Here is an 18,995-nt window from a genome sequence, read left to right as displayed (position 1 = left end):
GCCTGGGGGCGTGGTCATGGTGGAGCCCCGCCCAGAAGCCTCCAGTGAGGGTTTGGGGGCATGGTCAGGGGGTGGAGCACCCTTAATACGGAGACCACCATGCTCCCCAAAGTCCCAGGCCTAGTGCAGCACCCCGCCCCCAGGCCTTTGAAGATTCTGTACAGTACACAGCTCCTTTTTTTTTTTTTTTTTTTTTTTTGATTTTTCGAGACAAGGTTTCTCCATAGCTTTTTGGTTCCTGTCCTGGAACTAGCTCTTGTAGACCAGGCTGGCCTCGAACTCACAGAGATCCGCCTGTCTCTGCCTCCGGAGTGCTGGGATTAAAGGCTTGCGCCACCACCGCCCGGCTGCACAGCTCCTTTGACAGTGGAACATTTCCCCACACACACACACCGTTCCCACCACTGAGACTCTCCCCTGCGATTCTGTGCCAGGGTCCCCTGAAGCATCTCCTAGCTCAGTGGCTCTCAACTTTCCAGATGCTGAGACCCATTAATACAGTTCCTCATGCTGTGGTGACCCCCAACCATAAAACTATCTCATTACTACTTCATGACTGTAATCTTGCTACTCTTATGAGTTGTAATGTCTCTGCTTTCTGGTAGTAGACCCATACATAGGTTGAGAACCTAGTACCAACTCCTCAGTCCTGGTTCCTGCCAGACTGGTTTGCTCCTTACTGATCATTTTTCCTTGCGGGTCGTTCTGTCCCCGTGGCGTGTGCCAAGCCACAACCCCCACCCCCCAGGCCCTGGCTCAAAACTAAAGCGGGCGACGGGGTGAGACCAAGGAACACACCAGAAATCCTGGGCACACTGCTGGGGAGTTTGAGAAAACACCGCGTCCCCCAACCCGTGCCCAGTCGCCAGATGGCCTGGGACCCCAGTACCTCCTTTCCCTGCGCCTTTGCCAAACCTCACCATCTTCCAAAAGCAAGCCTGTTTGCTATTGGTGGTAGCCCAGGCTGGTCTCAGCCTCTCCAGGGGAGTCAGAATCTCAGGTGCGTGTCACTGGAATCCTTTAAGCCCCCACCCCCACACAACACCCTTCCTTCTAATGACCCTCAGTTTTCTAATCCGGTACAAGCTCCCGTGGGCTCCCTACTACCCAAGGACTCGGTCTCTACCAGCTCCAAGCCGAGCGCGTGTAGGTCACACCCTACACCCTCCCTGCTCTAGGATCCCAATCCCTTGTGACTTAATTTGAGTTCTGGCTCCGGGACTTTCTCTGGGGCTTCCAGGAATCCCCTCCCCCTACTGTCTTCAAAGATGAGCCCAAGGCCAACTTGGGACCCGAGGGGACGTCCAGGAGGAGGGAACCACTGTCCCGCGGCTAAGCGTCCTGGGAAGCCACAGACTCCGCGCCTTCATGGGAGTTGCGATTCCTCAGGTCTGAACCCCATCACACCGGGAAGTGGGGAGCACTGCGGAGTATCAAGTCTGCCTGGCCCCCGGATCCCCCTCTTTGTAAAGTGGAGCTCAAAGGCTCGCAGTGACCCCCTGCCTTGGCTGCTCTCCAAAAGTAAAGAGGAGAAAAGCCGAGACTGGGAGCCCGGACCGGGACTGCTCGGTCCACCTTAAATCAGACTGGCAGCCCCGCAGCCCGGGACCGGCCTATCTCCGCCGCGGTTGGCCGGACGCGCCAGCCAATGGGCTCCCGCAGCGCCCACATGGGTCTCTGACGTCATTTGGAGCACTGGCCAATGAGTGTCACGCTCCCGGCAGCCAATAGCAGGAGGCGGTGGGCTGGGCTGGGCCAATAGGAAAGCTCCCGTTGGACCGGGGCGCGCGGCTCCCACCAAGCTCCCCCCACCCGCCCGGAGAGAGAAGGGGACTCGCGTGGTGGTCCCTGAGAATCGTGAATCCCCCTTTAAAATTAAGAAAATGCCCCCTTTGCCAGCCTTGGTGGCGGATTCCTGCTATCCCAGCACTCAAGAAGCTGAGGCAGGAGGATGGTTGCGAGGTGAACACCTCCGTGGGTTACTGTCTCAAAACATTCTATATTAAAAAAATAAGTCCCGCGACTCAGTGGTTACCTTGCCAGGCTCGGCAGACAACGCGCCCTCGGGCCTGTTTTAGACATAGGTAAACTGAGGCAAAGAGTACCGAGAGCACCTTGGACGCCTAGGGAATGGCTGACGTTCGTTTGTTTTTTGATCTCAGCTCGCGTCCCAGGGTTGTTTCGTCTAAATCACGGGTGGTGGTGGAATGGGCTTATTTTACAGGGAGACGGGAGGTTGGACGCGCTGGGCGTGCCTCAGTTTATCAGAACCGAGAGTGCGTGGAGCGAGGTGAGGAAGCGTTCTGGGCTGGGAAAAACTACGTATCCCAGCAGCGCCCGCGCTCGGGCTGTCAATCAAAGTAACGTGGGACCGCGCAGCCCGCGCCTCCGCCCGCCGCTCCAGCTTGCCAGCTCCCGCTCCCTTCCTGCCGGCTCCCGGCCCGGCGCGGTATAATTACAGCCCATTGATCCGACCCGGGCCGGGAAAGCGGCTCCCTCAGGGAGGCCAAAGCCTTTGGCTCCCGACAGCGCCAACCTCCCCCTCCCCGCGCCCCCAGCTGAGCCACTGGGCCACCAGCCAGGCCGACCCCCTCCTGCTGGCCCAGAGCTCGCGGGTGACCTCTGAGCCCCAGTTCCCGGCCAGGCTTGACAGGATAAAAAGGAAAACCACGCACGGGCATACACACACACACACAATCATTTTCTCCCTAAGAACATGGGGGAGTCACGTAGACGTAGTACCTGGTTTTGCCAGAGAGATGCCCCCTGAGGTAGCCTGGGTTGGGCTAATGACAGGACTCTGCAGAGGGCAGAAGCCCCGGGAAGGCTGAGTCTGGGGTCACAAAGCTGCTTAGAAAATTCTCAAGGCTTCCTAGATGTGGGTGTTTTATACTGGGGCTCTGCAGAGAGCATAGGAGTTGCCTCATTAGAAATCTCCCTAATTAAACGCTGGTCAAATTAAAATGGGTTGTTCTGACCTCTGACCTTGCCTGTGGGCCCCCTTGCTTCTGGCTGTGGCAGCTGGGGGAGTAAAGGGAGGGTGGGGTGCAGCTGGGCGTCCCAGGAGGCACCAGGGTCGACTGAGGTTGGAAGAAGCCCCGTCTTGTTGAGCCGCTAGCAGACAGAGGAGGTTTGTGAACCCGAACCCTGCGCCAAGTGGACCCCACTCCAGGCCTCCTCCCTAACCTGGAGATCCCAAAAAATGACTTACAGTGAGATTAGAAAATGCCTAACTGCAGGGCAGGGCAGTGGTGGCGCACGCCTTTAACCCCAGCACTCAGAAGGCAGAGGCAGGAGGATCTCTGAGTGTGAGGCCAGCCTGGGCTACAGAGTGAGTTCCAGGACAGCCTGGGCTACAGAGAAACCCTGGCTTGAAAAACCAAGCAACAAACAAAAGAAAACAGTGCTTAACCAATGTGACCAGGCTCCACCTGCCACAATAAAGTACCATTTGCTGCCACCCATACCTCACAGAGAGACTGTGACTTCATCTCCCCAACACCTGTGATTCCCCACTTCCATGTGAATCCCAGCTAAAGGTTCCCCCTAACCTCCAGAACCTTCCATAGCTTCCCATTGTCTCCAGAAATTCTCCAGGCTGCTCAGCTCTGTGTGGCAGGAGGCTATAATTATTCATAGGGGACCTCAGGGCCCTTGCACCTGCTACAGGACAGGACTTTGTCAGCGATGGTCTGTGGGCGTGGTCGGCGTGGAGATCAGGCCTACGGTGACTTGCCTGGGTCCCCCCACACACTCTGCAGCCATACAGCTGCTGTCCCCCAGGTGGTCACCTCTTGGTCAGGGCTCCCCCGGCCACTGTGAAATCCACCATGCTTTCTTACCTTCTTCCTGCCTGCACCCCCATTTTGTGGGTTCCCTGCGGCAGTTGTAGGTGTCTAATAAATACCCAAATCAGCCATGAAAAGAACATGGCTACGGGGTAGGGATTGGTTTAGTTGGTTTTGAGGGTTTTCGGACTTTCTGGGGGGTCTCCTTTCTGGTGCTGGGGATGAACCCCGGGCCTGGCCCATGCTGGGCAGGAAGTCACCCCTATTACACCTACTGGGCCTTGACCTTCCTTCATCCTCCTGGGTTGCAGGGCAGTCAGATTTGAGGGTCGCTGGGCCCAGAGAAGACTAGAGACCCTGTCTGGGACCAAACAGCAAAGTGAGGTCCACTCTTTGCATGACCCTGAATTGGGGGCCACCGCGGTATGACCGCCTCTTCCCCTGCTCCCTAACACTGGGCAGAGCAGAGGGGGAGCACCACCCAGCAGGCCCTGCAGCCTTGGAAGGGGAGCTGGAAGGAGGAGGTGAGGAGGAGGAAGAGAAATGAAGCTACAGAGGGTAGGAGGAGGGGAGGGGAGAAGGGGAGGAGAGGAGGAGGGGAGGGGAGGTGGGGTGGCTGCTGCGGGAGGCGGTCAAGGTTGTCTGGAGCTTGGCTGGCAGCCAGCTGCTGGGCCCAGGGGGCCGGCAGTAGAGCAACCGACAGCAGGAGACGGGAGGGGAGGGAAGGGGAGGGGAGGGAAGAGGAGGGGAAGGGAAGGGAGGGAACGCGTGGGAAGAGGAGGAACCCAGCAGGAACAGCAAAGGATAAAGAGCTTCACAGCCTGTGGGAACAGAGAAGGGGGGTGCAGATCAGAGCCAGAGCTGCGGGAGGACCCCAAGAGTCAGCAACAACATGAGGCTCTCTCTCTAGAGCCCAGCCTCAGTTTCCCTCCTTGTCCTGGTCCCTCTGTCTTCACCCCCACCCAGCTGATCTTGTGACCTCACTACCTGAGATTCTGAGCCCTATCCTCAAGCACTGAGCATCTGCAGGAGGCACTCTGGACCCTGGAGACACAGCAGTGCCAAGGTGACCAAATGCTGTCACCCAGTGAGTCCTGCTGAGGGTCAGACACAGCAGGAGGTAGACAGTGAGAGGAGGAGGTGACCGCTCCCTGTCCACCACTTAGTCTGGCTGTCCCCACTTCTCAGTTCCCCTTTTCCATGTCACTCCTGCCTACCCTATTTTTCTGCTCATACACTAAACAGCTCTTTAAAAGATGGGTTTCTGTCAGGAGGTTGTGGTACACACCTTCAATCCCAGCACTCGGGAGGCAGAGGCAGGTGGATCGCTGTGACTTTGAGGCCAGCTTGGTTTACAAAGCGAGTTCCAGAACAGCCAGGACTATACAGAGAAACTCTGTCTCTGTCTCAAAAAAAAAAAAAAAAAAAAAAAAGGAAGGAAGAAAGAAAGAAAGGGAGAAAGAAAAGTGGATTTCTATGCACACGCTTAACTGTTCTGATCCAGTTGCTTGCAGTCTCTGGGCCTTTCTCCTGTGATACACAGCAAGCCTTGGTGTTTTAATGTCCTGCTGGTTTGGGGGGTGCTGCTTTGGTCTCCCCCATGCTGCCCTGGCCTCCCCCCCCCCCCCCCCGTGATGCCTTGGTCTCCCCCATGCTGCCCTGGCCTCCCTCCCCCCCCCCCCCCGTGATGCCTTGGTCTCCCCCATGCTGCCCTGGCCTCCCCCCCCCCCCCCCCCCCCCCCCCCGTGATGCCTTGGTCTCCCCCGTGCTGTCCTGGCCTCCCGCCCCAGAGGGAACCTAGTGTCTTTCTGTAGCCTTGTGTGATTTCCTGTGCTTCAGTGGGTCTCAGTTTCCCTGTCGGCACAACAGGAATTTCGCCATCTTCACCCCAGGATGAACTTAAGGTACAGCCTTCCAGGTCAGGGGGAGGGGACAGTCGCTGCCTGGAGTCTACTCCTTGCTGGCAACAGGGTGGGGTCCCATTGGACCTGGGCCCTCAGCCTCCACAATCCCAAGAGTCCCCTAGCCAGAGACTGACCCCAGAACAGAGTGGATGTGGACACAGTGACACAGAGTGGCAGAAGGTCTCCTGTGGGACTCTACGGACCCAGCCGAATCCCCAGGGAAACACCTGGAGAGGTCACTGGTCCTCACTGGGCATGAGGAGCTGGACATCTTACCTTCTTCCCATCCCATCCCACCCAATCTTTCCTTGTCCATCCCCCTCCTTGTCCCCCCTTCATTGGGCGACCAGACCATCAGCAGATGAATTACCCAAGGTCAGACTAGCTCAGTGCTCTCCCTGGGGTCTCTCCATCCCAGCCCAGCTGCTGGCAGGAGTCCCCCCACCCCCGCAGGAACCCTGGAGGCAAAGAGACAGTTATCACCCAGGCCCCTCAGATTGATCTTCCCAGGAGCAGACTCTGGCTGAAGAACCCAAGTGGGCACAGCACCCCAAGATCCCAGGTGAACCCAGGCCTTATGGTCCTTAGGCCTGGGCTCTAGCAAGAACCCACCACAAAACACAAAGGTGGTCAGGGCCTGGTGTCACAGAGGCAGGAGGATCTCTGTGAGGAGTTCCAGGCCAGCCTGGGCTACGGAGACCGTGCCTCATAAAACAAACAACCAACAAGCTAGTCCAACAAAAACAGGGCCACTGAGATGGCTCCACAGGTAAAGGCGATTGCAGCAAAGCCTGACATCTTGAGTTCGATTCCCAGGCCCGCATGGTAGAGAACAGACTTCTGCACAGTGTCTGAGCAGACAAACACCTAACAAACCAGTGACTATAAAAAATAAAAACAAGTAGAGATTCATGCCAGGGCCTTCCCACAGACAGCCTAGCAGGGCCCAGTGACTCACCTGTGAACTGTGCTGTGGGACCCCACGTCAGTGGCTCACCACTGCTTGCCCACCAAGGGATCTTCCGTCCCGGGACGGGGGTGTCCCGAGGAAAGGGGTCCCCACCACACAAGACAGAGGCAGGGACACAGCAGCCAACCTTTTCATGTTTTTATTTTAAAGGCACAGCTAGACCCCACCCTCAGTACAGCAATCCCCCTTTGTGGGGAGACCAAGACGACACACCAAAGCTAACTATATACACAGACACGCGCGGCGCTTCGGTCTTTTAACTCTTTCCTCCTTTTCTTTCTTTAAATCCCCTTTCTTAGAAGACAAGCTATAGAATACTGGGGCAAAAAAAAGGAATAATAAACAAACCAAATTCAGAACCCTCATGTTTATTTGGGGAAGGGGAGGAAGGGAGGTTTGTGGGTGCCCACCCCCACTGCAGTCCCGAGACTTCATGTCACTTCCTCTGTTCCCCTTCTTCGTGGGCGAGGGAACTGGACTGGGTGAGTTGGGGGGGGGTCTGGACCTAGCAAGTGTACAGTGTGGGGAAGCAGAGCCGGGGCACGGGGAGGACTCGGGGCGCACAGGGCGGAAAGGGCAGCTAGAGTTGCATTGTGTACATTCTGGGCCACGACTGGTGGCGGTGACCCGGATAAATGTCGCAGGTGGGGGATTTCTTGCTGCTCTCTGTAACCTGGGGTGTCCCTCTGAGGTCCCCTAAGTCCAGGGTGCAGGGCAAGAATGCTGGAACCGGGACTGGGGGTGGAAGCTTGGGTAGTGACCGAGTTCTGTGCTGTGTGGCCCTCGGAACACTGCTCCCTCTCTGTGCCTGTCTCCCCTGTGTCCCCCCTCCCCCCGCCCCCCTTCCCAGGAGCTAATCCGACTTCTCGCCATCATCCTCCTGGTGGGTGTCCCCATCATGTCCATTCTTGTCCTCCTTAGAGAGGTGTGCCTGAGAGCCCAGAGCTGAGAGGGACAGCAGGCCGGTGCCCGCACTGACTGCAGGGAGTGATGGCGGCTGGAGACCCACGGGCAGCGGTGTCAGGGGCAGGGCCAGCGCCTGCAGCTGGGACAGCTGGTGAGCCTGGAGCTGCTGCTGCGGGGTGGGGGGGGGACGGGGTCAGCCCACGACCCCCCCCCCCCGCACATCCGGGTCATCTGACCACCCAGGGCACCGGTCAGTCACGCAGGTCCTCGTCACCGTCAGCTAGCAGCCCATCTGAGTCATGCGTCCATCTGTGTCCCTGTCACTGGTCTCCTGCCTATCCAGATCACCTATCAGTCACCTGCCCGCCCAAATCCCCCATCTCCTGTCTTCACTTCACAGGGGTCACCTGCCCACCTGAGTCACCTGTCCCTGCTCACCCAGGGCTCTGACTTACTCGGATGATGGAGTTCAGCTCAGGAGCCGTGACCTGCTTGGCTCTCTCGATGGCTCCCAGGACCTGTTGCTGATGCTGGAATAGGCAGGGGAGGGGGCAGTGACTATTCTCTCACACAAAGGACAATTGCAGTGGACAACCGCTGGAATGTACAGGGAAGCCCTGCCCTAGGTACTCAGGGGGACCATGGGAGGATGTGGGGTGGCCACGGCTAGGAATCCAGCTCGGGGACTACAGGAGTCACCTGCCCACCTAGGTCCCCCATCATCTGCCCTCCCTCCACCCGGGTCCTCCTTTATGACAGGGGTCTGACCCTACCACTTCACTTCTCTGCTAAATTTAGGATGGGCAGGTTTGTGCCTCCAGGGCAACCGGCAGGTGCGGAGGGAGCCCCATTGCCCCCACTGGTGGCTTGCTTACCTCCTGTGACAAATAGGGCAGAACCTGGGCGCAAATCCCATTCAGCCTCTTCACAATTTCAGCCTGGAACACACATAATTTCCCTCAGTACCTGGGGGACACTTGGAGGGGGTGGGGATGGGGCTGAGGCCATGCCTGGGGGCCAGCTAGGCCCACCAAGAAGGACTAAGATGTGGGGGTGCTGGGCCCGCCTCTGGGGGGTAACAGGAGTAGTCTTAACTCTCAGTCTGGAAGTCACTGGGTGCTGAGGTGATGAGGGAAACTGAGGCTTACCTGTTTATGCATCTCGATGTTCAATCCATAGGACATCTCATAGTACTGTAGGGTGGGGAAGGAGGCGTGTCAGGGACCAAGGGGGGTGACATTCTGGGTGGCCTGGCTCTCTCTGCACATCCCAGCATTCCCTGTGCCCCTCCCATCCACTGAGTTCCTATTTGTTCTTCACGACCCTTGCCACAAAGCCCCAAGACCCCACAACCTCCTCTGCAGGGAACTACAGGTCCCATCCGGCCATGGAAGGGTTAAGGGATGCCTATCCGGACGGCCTGGAGGGAGGGGACTGGTGATGGCTTCCCAGTTGCTTCCGGCTGGCTGGCTGTGGCTGACTTCCACTGCCGCCTCCTCCAGCTGCAGCCAAGGACAGCAGGGTCCTGGCAGGCCCAGGATACAAGTCAGTAGTTTGGCACCTCAGCCACTACCCAGGCCTGCGGCCAGGCCACCCTCAGCCACAGGGACTTGGTAGCAGGCACCTGCGGTGTGTGGGGAGTCTGGGGTCACCCGCCCAGACCCCCGGGGCCCTGAGGGGACTTTACCATGACGTAATGCCGCTGCATCTCTGACTTCTCGCTGGCCAGCTTGTCGCACTCCAGCTTGAGGCTGAGGACACACAAGGGTAGCTCAGGTCCCCTCGGCCCGCCTTCTGGAGGGTCAGACTAAAAACTTTTTGGTTTGTGTGTTTGAGACGGGGTCTCGTGTAGCCCAGGCTAGCTTTCAACTCACTATGGAGCTGAGAACGACTCTGAACTCCTGATTCCCCTGCCTTAGCCCCCCACAGGCTGGGCTGCCCACCTGCACCACCAACTGAGCCCCAGTCCTGTAGGCTGAGAAGCGGCCAAGCACCACATCTGACTGCATTTAAGGGCACCCCTAGGTTTTCTGCAATCCTGGGCAGGCAGGGTTGCCTCAGTTTACCCTACTGTGAAACTATGAGAGCAATCTCAACAAAATAACCACCACCGAGGCAGAGGTGCCCCTGTGAGCCGCCGATGAGGTCTGCAGAACTTGCCCTCCATCTTCACAGGTCACACAGCTGGGCGGTAACCTAAGAACTTTCTCCACACACAGACAGATGAAGAGACTGAGGGGGCCCAGGGCTGAGGGGGACAGTGGGAGAGGCCCCCAAGGGAGCCCTGCTGTCTCCCTGGTTCCATCCCGGGTCATCTGCTCTACTTCTCTGGGCCCCAGTTACAGCTAGGATGATGAGGGTCAAAGAGTCTGGGGCTCGCTGAGGAAGGAGGGAAGGGACACCCCCAAGCTGTTCTCTGACCTTCACACTGTACCGTGGCACCCCCCTATAAGTGTATTAAGAAATATTTCTTTAAATCCAGAAAAGAAACAAGCAAAAAAAGAAAAACAAAACAACACTTTGGAACGTGAGAGAGTGAACAGGAGGGTAGCCGCGAATCCTACCCTATCTGAAAATTAAAAAGCCCTACACTTGCGAACCCAAAGCAGGAGAATCTCTGAGTTCGAGGCCAGACTGGTCTACACAGCAAGTTCCAGGGCTGTGTAGAGAGATCCTGTCTCAAAAAACAAAACGCCAAAAAAGACGAAGAAGAAGAAGAAGGAGGAGGAGGAGGAAGAAGAAGAAGAAGAGAAAAAAAAGGCCAAATATATATAATAAAAGCAGCCGCAGGACGTCTCAGGCTGTCACGGAGCCAGGATCCCACCCTGGCTGGGTCCCCGACTAGTCTAGCCTGGTTGCACAGCCAACCTGTTCTCACAAAATAACTGAGTATTGAGGTGAATGGGTCCCACCAGGGCTTAGTGGTCAAGTGACTGCGGCTCAAACACAAGGATCCCATTTCGAATCCCAGAGCCAGGCTGGGGACACCCAGGCTGGTGTTATGTTCTCCCACAAGGTGAGGACTGGGGGAGATACAGGAGCTCGAGAGACCAAGAAGGACACCGCTGTCACGTGGTGGACACACACACACACACACACACACAAATAACTAATAGTAAGTTCAGGCTGGGCGTGGCTCAGCCATGAGCACCAAGGGAAAGGGGGGGTTGTGGTGGGGAGATGGGAGGTGGGGGGAGGGACTGACAGAAACTATCCCCAGGGAACTTATTCTCAAGGTGCGGATGTCGCTCCCATGTGGGTTGTCCCCCCAAAAGGGAGCCCCTTCACCCTCACCCCACACAGCCAGGAACCCAGGCCCAGCACACAGCCCAAGGCAGCTCTGAGAGAGCATCCTTCCCCTGGGGGACAGCACACAGCAGCCTGTAGATCTTGACGAGGCCAGCCAGGTTCCACAGACACAAGTGGGGACCAGAACCATGGGGGGGGGCACTAGCGGGGTGGCCCAGTGGGTAGCCCGCTGGCCTAGCACAGGAAGCCCTTACTCGTCTATCTACTATCAGTAGCTCAAGGTCACCTTTGGCTACACAGACAGCTGGGGAAAGCCTGGGCTACACGAGACCCTGTCTCAAAATAAATACCAAAAAGTAAAAATATAAATCAAAAAAATTCACAAAACCTGAGATTTCCTTTTTCATGGAAAAATCTGAAGGTTCTTCAAAGTCTATTATTGTTATTATTATTATTATTACTACTACTACTATTATTATTATGTGGTTGTTATTATTATTTGTTTTCTGAGGCAGAAGTTTGCTCTATATCTCAGACTAGCCCAGAACACCTCCATCCTGCTGCCCGTATGTCTGAGGCGGGCCTGGCACCCCTATGCCCAATCACCGTTGGGTTATGGAGTAAAATGGGGACCCTGAGCCACTCCCCAGCTTCAGACTGCTTCTGTGCTGTGCAGACCCTTGGAAAATGCTGACCTCTCTGGGTTTCAGGGTGATCAGTTTCACACATGAGAGGCAGGAAGAGGATTTGTGGGAGCCAGCCAGCTGGAGGGTCTGGGGGACACCAGCAAGCTCCCCACTCCACAACTGATGAAAGGGGTGGGCTGTGTGGGCTCCACGCGGCCCGTGTTACGAGAGTGGCAGGCTCACTGTCGACACGACCTCTGAAGCCATGAACAGTGTGTGCCTCAGTTTCCTCCTCCACACTATGGGGCTGCTGGTTTGGTTTTGGACCCAGGGTGGTATGTAGCCCAGGCTGGCCTCCAACTGGCTAAGTAGCAGAGGATGACCTTGCACTGCTGACCCCTAGCCTCCACCCCCAGCAGCCTTCCTCCAGGTCCCGGACAAGCCTCTCTTCTAAGGGTGCGCCCCCGGCCCGGGCTCACCTGTGGTACTGAGCTTGCAGCAACTGGAACTCATCTTTGATGCGGTCGCAAGAGTCGGAGGTGGTGAACTTGAGCTGCTGGGGGAGGTGGGAGGAGCCCTGCGGGATGCGGGGTGGGAGTGCGGGAGGGTGAGTGCCCCGCCCACGCCCCACTTCCTGGGATGTGCTCTGCAGGCCCGGGCAGCCCTCACTGAGGAAGCCAGGAGGGGACAGGGAGGCCCCCAGGCAATGGGGTGCTTTTAGCGCGGGTCATTTGGGGGGACAAGCACCAATGGGGAGGGGTGCACCCCTGTCTTCCAGCTGCCCCGAGGAGTCCCCGGAAAGCCCCTCTATGTTAAGCAGGGCACCGGCCTGCTTTCAAAGCCAGCTTGGAAGATGAACCTAGCTACCACCCCACATTTCCTGGGGGTACCCCTCACACCTGTTTCCTCGGGTGTGCTATTCCAGGAGGGGACCCCAAAATCTTTCTAACCCCGAGGGTCCCTCGCGGGGTTCCTCCAGGCCCCAGCCAAAGCCATGGGAGGAAGACAGGACTGGAAGTCAGAGAGGGAGCCTGTAGCTCTGGGGGGGCGGGGGGGGGGGGAGGGACAGAGGGGTGTCCCTGGGGTGAGGGGATGTACTGGGTCAGCATCTGAGGACACTGGGCCAAGAGTTAGGGTGTAAGATCCTCGGATTTGGGGAGCAGAGTTAGCGTCTGGGAGAGCAAGGCTGGGAGCAGGGAACGGGGTGCAGAGCCACTGGGAGCTGGGGTGGGAGGCAAGACGCGGCCGGGGTTGGATGTGGGGGGGACGGCGCCTGGAACTGGAGGGAGCAGACGTGGGGGGCTTGGGCTCCAGACAGGGGCAGGCACACACTGGGCGTTATAGGGGTGCAGGGTCCCACACACCCTGGTGTTGGCACGATGGGGGCTGGGAGGAGGCAGGCCTCTGGGATGCGGGGCCTGCTGCTGAAGAACGCAGGGCCGGCCAGGCTGGGGGTGGCGCTGGGCCCGGATGGTGACGCCAGGCCCAACCGGACTGAAGGGAGAGGCAGGGGATGCGGGGCCTGGATTCGGGGATGCTGGGCAGCAGACTTAGGGACAGGACAGATCTGAGGTGGAAGGAAGTGCAGGGCCTTGGACTTGGGGGCAGGCCAGTCTGGGGTCATTAGCGACCTGGGCCTGGGGGGTGCAGAGCCCGGAGTTGGGTGTGCAAGGTCTCAGGCTGGAGGACATGCGCCGCCTGGGCTTGGGGTGCTGCAGGGCCTGTGCCCCAGGCTGGGAGACAGACCTGATGCGGCTGGAGTGGGGTGCGGGGCCCTGGGCTGGGAGACAGACTAGTCCGGAGCCTGAAGGTGGGGGACCCTGCAGTCGGGATGGGCAGAGGGTGGGGGTTCTCGGGGCCGGGATTCAAGTTCAGGGATCCGGGCTGAAGGATGCAGTGCTGGGCCGGTGGGGGTGCAAGGACCCTGGGGACAGACCCCCCAGGACTGGGGGACAGGCCTCAGGGAGCTGGGGGCGCGTAAGGAGCCCCTGGGACAGGCCCTGGGCGGGGAGACAGGCGGGATCCGAGCTACGGGGGTGCAGTGAGCCGAGCTGGGGGTGCAGGGCGAGCTCCGGGGTGCAGCGCGGGGGTCCCCCTTACCGAGTGCCGGCTTTGCGGAAACATCATGTCAGTCGCGGGGGGCGCGGGCTGCGCCCCGGCTCGGGCGGCTCGGGGGGCGCCGGGCGGCCGCGCTTTGTCCCCGATCGGCAGCTCCGGGGCCCCGCGTCCCGCCTCCTGCGCCGCCCGCCGCCCGCCCGCGCCGCCCGCGCTATTGTGTAATGGCGACGCGGTGCCGCCCGGGCTCCCGCTCCACCTGCCGCGCCCGGCACTGCGCAGGCCCGGACGCCCCACCCGTGACCTTGGCCCCGCGCGCCCCGCCCCCGCCGCGCCCCGGCCCGAGGCCTGCCTCGGTGTCCAGTCCCAGGCCACAGACCCACAGCCTGGGCGCCCAGGCGCCAAGGTGCATTTATGGAGCGCCTACGGTGTGCCTTGATCTCTCTGGAATGGTAAGGGTTGGCACGGTTGGGGGGCACACTGGGCACCATGGTGACTGACACCCGTCCCACAAAAGGGTGCCAAGCTTGTCATGCACTGACTGGGGTGTGGAGGCAGAAGGATCAAGAGTTCCAGGTCAACGTGGGCTACCTGAGATTGGGTCTCAAAACAACAAAAAGTAAAACAGGCTTTGAGTGGTGGTGCAAGGGTTAACCCCAGTGCGGAGGAAAGTGGACGCCAGCCCGATCTCCTCGTCGAGTTCCGGTACAAACTGGGCTGCACAAGCCCCTATCTCAAAACAGCAAAAATTTAAAGAGTTCCACAGGAACTGCTGGTGGTCAGGCCTTTAATCCCAGAGGCAGAGGCAGGAGGATCTCTGTGAGTTCCAGGACAGCCAGGGCTACATGAGCCCTTTCTCAAAAATAATAAAAAATGAAACATAAATAAATATATAAAAAGAACTATTTCCCTGGGCTAAGACCCGTTATCCCAGCATTCCATAGCAAGCTGAGGCAGGGGGGTTCCCACAATTTCAAGCCAGCCTGAGCTGTAGAACAAGACCCTGTCACATACCTGAGACAGCCGGACAAATGTCATCAACTGTTCAGGTGGCCCACAAAGCTGGAGGAGAAACCAGTGGCCAGCAAGGCCTGGTTCACTGTGATGCTGAACCCCAGTGGGGAGCTGGGAGGTAGGGAAGCAGCTAAACCATAGAGGACAGGCCCCCGGGGCCACGACTCAGACCCTGATCATGACAGGGCTTCCGTAAAGGCTCCACTGCGTGACATTGTTCTATTTTATTTTATGAGAATACAGTCTCGTGTAGCCCAGGCTGGCCTGGAAATCTGTAGCAGAGGATAACCCTGAATTCCTGTTCCTCCTGTACCAGGTCCACTTTCCCTATGGCCATCCATCTGTCCCACACTGGGACAGACAGACCCCTTTTCTTGGTGGCACCTTCTGATTCCAACCAGGCCAACATCTTCAAGTCCTAGAAAGTCAAATTTCATGGCAGTGGCTGGCCCTGTGTGGTCACATCCCCACCCTGCCCTTCCCAACCACAAGAGTGATACAAACCACAAAGGCCTAGCCACGCACTGTGTGGGCCGAGGAGCAGAACACAGCCTGACTCAGATCACGGCAGGCTGCTGTGGACCCATGAGGCTCGTTCTCGACTGCCTGCAAGTTGTTTTGCTTCCTCCCTTCCTCCCTTCCTCCCTCCCTCCGTCCTTCCTTCCTTCCTCCCTCCCTCCTTCCTTCCCTCCGTCCTTCCTTCCTTCCCTCCATCCTTCCTTCCTTCCCTCCGTCCTTCCTTCCCTCCGTCCTTCCTTCCTTCCCTCCTTCCTTCCTCCTTCCTTCCTTCCTTCCTCCTTCCTCCCTCCCTCCCTCCCTCCTTCCTCCCTCCCTCCCTCCCTCCCTCCATCCTTCCTTCCTTCCCTCCTTCCTTCCTCCTTCCTTCCTTCCTTCCTCCTTCCTTCTTTCCTTCCTTCTGTTAGCCAGGGAACAGTGACAAACTCAGGACCTTTACTCTCAGCACTAGGAAGGTACATAGTGAGACCCTGCCTCAAAAATACCATAATTAATTAATTAGTTAGTTAATAACTAGATGAACAGCGTTCTAAAGCATGCCGGGAAGGACGCGTTGCAGTCAGGCTGCGTTGGATGCATGCGTTGACGTACCCACTGACATTGATTGATTGACAGGGGAGTCCGGGGGTGTTCTCCTGCCGGTCTGAATCTGTGACCCATTGGGGGTTTAGGTCTGGATTCTGCCCTGAGCCAGGCCCCAGTCTACTTTTTACTCTCCATTTTGAGACTGGGTCTCACTAAGTAACCCAGACTGTCTGTCTTGGGACTTGGGGTTCTTCTGCCTCAGCCCCACAAAAGCTGGGATGGCAGGCCTGGGTCAGGGTGCTGGTTTTTATCAGTACCTAAACAGGTTCTTCTTCTTCTTTTTTTAAATTTTTTTCCGAGGCAGGGTTTCTCTGGTTTTTATTGATTTTTTGATACATCCCTGAGTATATGTCTGCACACCCTGTGTGTGTATTCAGTATCCGCAGTGGCTGGGAGGGGACTGTGCCGGCAGAGGCCGGAAGAGGGCGTTGGGTTCCCAGAACTGGAGTCCCAGGCAGTTTGAGCGGTGTGGTGGTGCTGGGAATCAAACTCAGGTCCTCTGGTGTCGCCGCCAGTGTGCTAACCGCTGAGCTCTCTGTCCAGGTCCTCTGTGTGCACCAGGATCTGGTGTAAGCACTTGAGCTGGAAGAAGCCACCAGTGTCCCCAAGGGAATGAAGAGCCGGAGGCACAGAAAGGGCAGTTGTCCTGGCCAAAATCACACAGCAGGTGACGGGGCATGTAGACTCAGGTTCCATTGTGTTGGTCCTTTTGGAGGGTGTCAGGTGACTCTGAGACACTGGCTGCAGCCGAGCCCAAGAGGCACTGGGATGCCGCGTGAGTCCTCTGTACGTCCTGGGCCCTGCCCATGCTGACCGTTGTGCCTGCCTTCCATGTCAGTTCCGGATGTCACCCTCACCCCAGCTAAGGCCTGGGTTCATGGTGAGTGCTCACCATGCACCATGGGAAGCAAGCAGCAGAAGCAGGGGGATAAGCAGTTTGTCTGAGGCCAGCCTAGGCTACATGAGAACCTACCAAAAGAGCCTTGTCTAAAAATCTCAGAACAGGGGCTTTGAGCTATCACCCAAAAACACAGCAGCTGAGGCCAGCCTGAAGGCGGCTGGGCTCCTCGATGCCCATTCCCCACCCCATACTTAGTCTGCAGCTCTGCATCCTCGGGGTCCTCCCCGCTGGACACAAACGAGCACGGGGCTGCGTGATGGACAAGTGTCCAGTTAGTGAGGCCAGCGCAAGCAAGGCCTCCTTGACCCGGGTGGGGGTAGGAGTGGGAGGGGGTGGGAGGGGGGCTCCTCTGTCCATTTGTTTCCTCGTGAGTATTTACTGAGCCCTGACCGCCGATGACCTTAAAGCTGAGAAGACACCCACAGGCTTGAGACCTGAGTCCTCCCACTCCACCCCTGCCAGTGCTCCCCCAACAGTCCTGCCCCAGGGCCTGTGCAGAAGCCCTGGACAATTCCCCTGTCATCCAGGCGAGTCAGATCTGGGTGTGTGGACAGGCTGTAGTCTCAGAACTTAATGTTATGTTTTCTCCATTTTAGAGCCGGGTAAAGCGGTGGCAGGCACCCGTCATCCCAGCTCTTGGAAGGCAGAGGCACCAGAAATTCCTGGACATTCTCAGCTACTTAGTGAATGTGAAGCCAGACTGTGCTAGTGAGTCCCCATGTCAGACACCTACAGGCTGAGGTGTGGCGCTGGCCTCTGGGTGAGCAGCCCTGCCGTCTCCCATGCTGCAAACAAACACACAAGCCAGACTGCACCCTCGCGGGCCTCCCTGGGGTCCTCTTCCTCCAGCACCCAATGGTGGCTGTGACCTCTGCCCCCACCACCTATTGGTGTTCTGTACATCTAGGTATTTAATGTGTTTGTTTTGTCTTTATTCCCACTCCAAAACCTAGGACAGGGAGGGCCCAACTCTCAAACGACTTAATTTTATTTTGTTTTTAATTTCTTTTTGACGCAGGGTCTCATGTAGCCCAAGCTGACCCCCAACTCCTTCTGTAGCTGAGACTGACCTTGAACATCCATTGCCCCTGCCTCCATCTCAAGAGTGCTTGGAGGCCAGACGTGAGCCACCATACCTGGTTTATTAAGGAGCTTGGGGCCTGGCCGTGAGGGGGGGGGGGCGCAGTGGACTGGAAGCCCTCCCCCCAGCCTCCTCAGGGGCAGGGGGTGATTTCTCTCTGCTCAGGGTCAGGCACCTGACACACCTATGGGGCGGACACCTCAGATCAGGGAGTCACCTGGGGTGTTTCAGGCCTTGCCCAGACTCCCATGGTAGGTCCTCTGTAGGGGCAGCCAGTGAGCTAACCACTGAGCTTCTCTGCAGTCCCAGCTACTTTATTCTGCACCCAGAGTGCAGCAAGGGCTGGCCTGGGATCCTCCCGTGTTCCCCCCACCTCTGCACCTTGGAACAGCACTTGTGCCATGGTACCCAGTCACGTGTGGCCTCGAACCTGGGTCCTCCTGCAACACGGTAAGCCCTCTCCCACCTGATCTTCCCCAGCTGCAACACTTTTGTTTCTTCAGACAGTGTCTCATGGAGTCCAGATTTGAGTTTGAAGTCTCAAACCGCCTGTGACTCCAGTTCTGAGGACCCAGCGGCCCATTTGGTCTCTGAGGGTACTGCGTGCACAGGTTACAATCCCGGGGACCTAATGGCCCCTTCTAGCCTGCATAGGTACTACACACACGTGCACAGGCATTTGCAGCCAACACACACATGAAATAAAAATAAATCTGGGACTGGAGAGATGGCTCAGCGGTTAGGAGCACTGACTGCCCTTCCAGAGGTCCTGAGTTCAATTCCCAGCAACCACATAGTGGCTCACATGGTGGCTCTCATCTGTAATGAGATCTGGTGCCCTCTTCTGGTGTACAGGCAGACGTGCAGGCAGAACACTGTACCCATAATAAACAAATAAATAAATCTTTCACCTGGTCAGTGTTGGCGTACACATTTAATCCCAGCACTCGGGAGGCAGAGACAGCTGGGTCCCGAAGCTGGAAGCCATCCTCGGCAACCTAGGCTACACACAGAGAAGTCCTGTCTCTAAGAAATGGGGAAAAATTCAAGAATTCAAAACGCTAAAATAAACAATCAAACAAAGCCAGCTTGGTAAGGAGAGGGGCCAGACCGCATCTTTGCTTCCCTGTTTCCACCGGGTGAGCCCCGCCCGCCCCTGGGACACCCAGTGTCCCGAATGCCAGGGGCCTAGCACGTGAGTTCTGTAATCTGGAGGTGAGCATTCTCCGAGTAGGAGGCTCGGCCCTCAGAGGGGCTCAGAGAGAGATCGATACCGCGCTCTGTGGATGCAGTTTCCTGGGAAGAACGAGATTCAAACTGAAGCCGGCCTCAGAGAATTGTCCCCAAGCGCTGGCACTGAGCTGCCGAGAATGTGTGAGGGCCACACTGTGTGCATGCTA

At 57.6% G+C, this 18,995-nt stretch overlaps 1 protein-coding gene and 1 long non-coding RNA gene across 4 annotated transcripts; one reads left to right on the top strand and one right to left on the bottom strand.

Annotated features, from left to right (window-relative positions):
- Nucleotides 1-6,785: 6,785 nt before the first annotated feature.
- On the bottom strand, nucleotides 6,786-13,760 carry Tle5 (TLE family member 5, transcriptional modulator). Of its 2 annotated transcripts, none has more exons than XM_041668770.1 (7): nucleotides 13,544-13,760; nucleotides 11,923-12,020; nucleotides 9,256-9,319; nucleotides 8,717-8,761; nucleotides 8,444-8,506; nucleotides 8,024-8,098; nucleotides 6,786-7,737 (listed from the first exon to the last, which is right to left on the bottom strand). In XM_041668770.1, exons 1-7 carry the CDS (start codon nucleotides 13,568-13,570, stop codon nucleotides 7,516-7,518), a joined length of 594 nt encoding a protein of 197 aa, XP_041524704.1. In that variant the 5' UTR covers nucleotides 13,571-13,760; the 3' UTR covers nucleotides 6,786-7,515. The 2 variants fall into 2 exon arrangements, with proteins under 2 accessions (XP_041524704.1, XP_041524705.1); XM_041668771.1 differs by having other exon boundaries at nucleotides 6,786-7,734.
- Nucleotides 13,761-13,802: 42 nt separating this feature from the next.
- On the top strand, nucleotides 13,803-18,378 carry LOC121459239. Of its 2 annotated transcripts, none has more exons than XR_005975947.1 (4): nucleotides 13,803-13,950; nucleotides 16,157-16,493; nucleotides 17,111-17,421; nucleotides 17,533-18,378. It is a non-coding gene; the product is annotated as an uncharacterized LOC121459239 (long non-coding RNA). The 2 variants fall into 2 exon arrangements; XR_005975948.1 differs by having other exon boundaries at nucleotides 13,804-13,950; nucleotides 16,157-16,280.
- Nucleotides 18,379-18,995: the final 617 nt, after the last annotated feature.

This window comes from Microtus oregoni, unplaced genomic scaffold, assembly GCF_018167655.1.
Source record: "Microtus oregoni isolate MIOR12 unplaced genomic scaffold, Mior012 000019F_ref0000042, whole genome shotgun sequence".
Classification (NCBI taxonomy): Eukaryota; Metazoa; Chordata; class Mammalia; order Rodentia; family Cricetidae; genus Microtus; species Microtus oregoni.
This window is presented reverse-complemented; position numbering and strand designations above follow the sequence as displayed.

Bases quoted from the DNA above. Each gene is read 5' to 3' on its own strand.
- Tle5 (XM_041668770.1), bottom strand. From the start codon at position 13,570: ATGATGTTTCCGCAAAGCCGGCACTCG. The intron at 9,320-11,922 runs GTGAGCCCGGGC...GTGTGTCCTCAG, and splicing joins CTGCAAGCTCAGTACCACAG to CCTCAAGCTGGAGTGCGACA. The intron at 8,507-8,716 runs GTAAGCCTCAGT...TGTGTGTTCCAG, and splicing joins ACATCGAGATGCATAAACAG to GCTGAAATTGTGAAGAGGCT.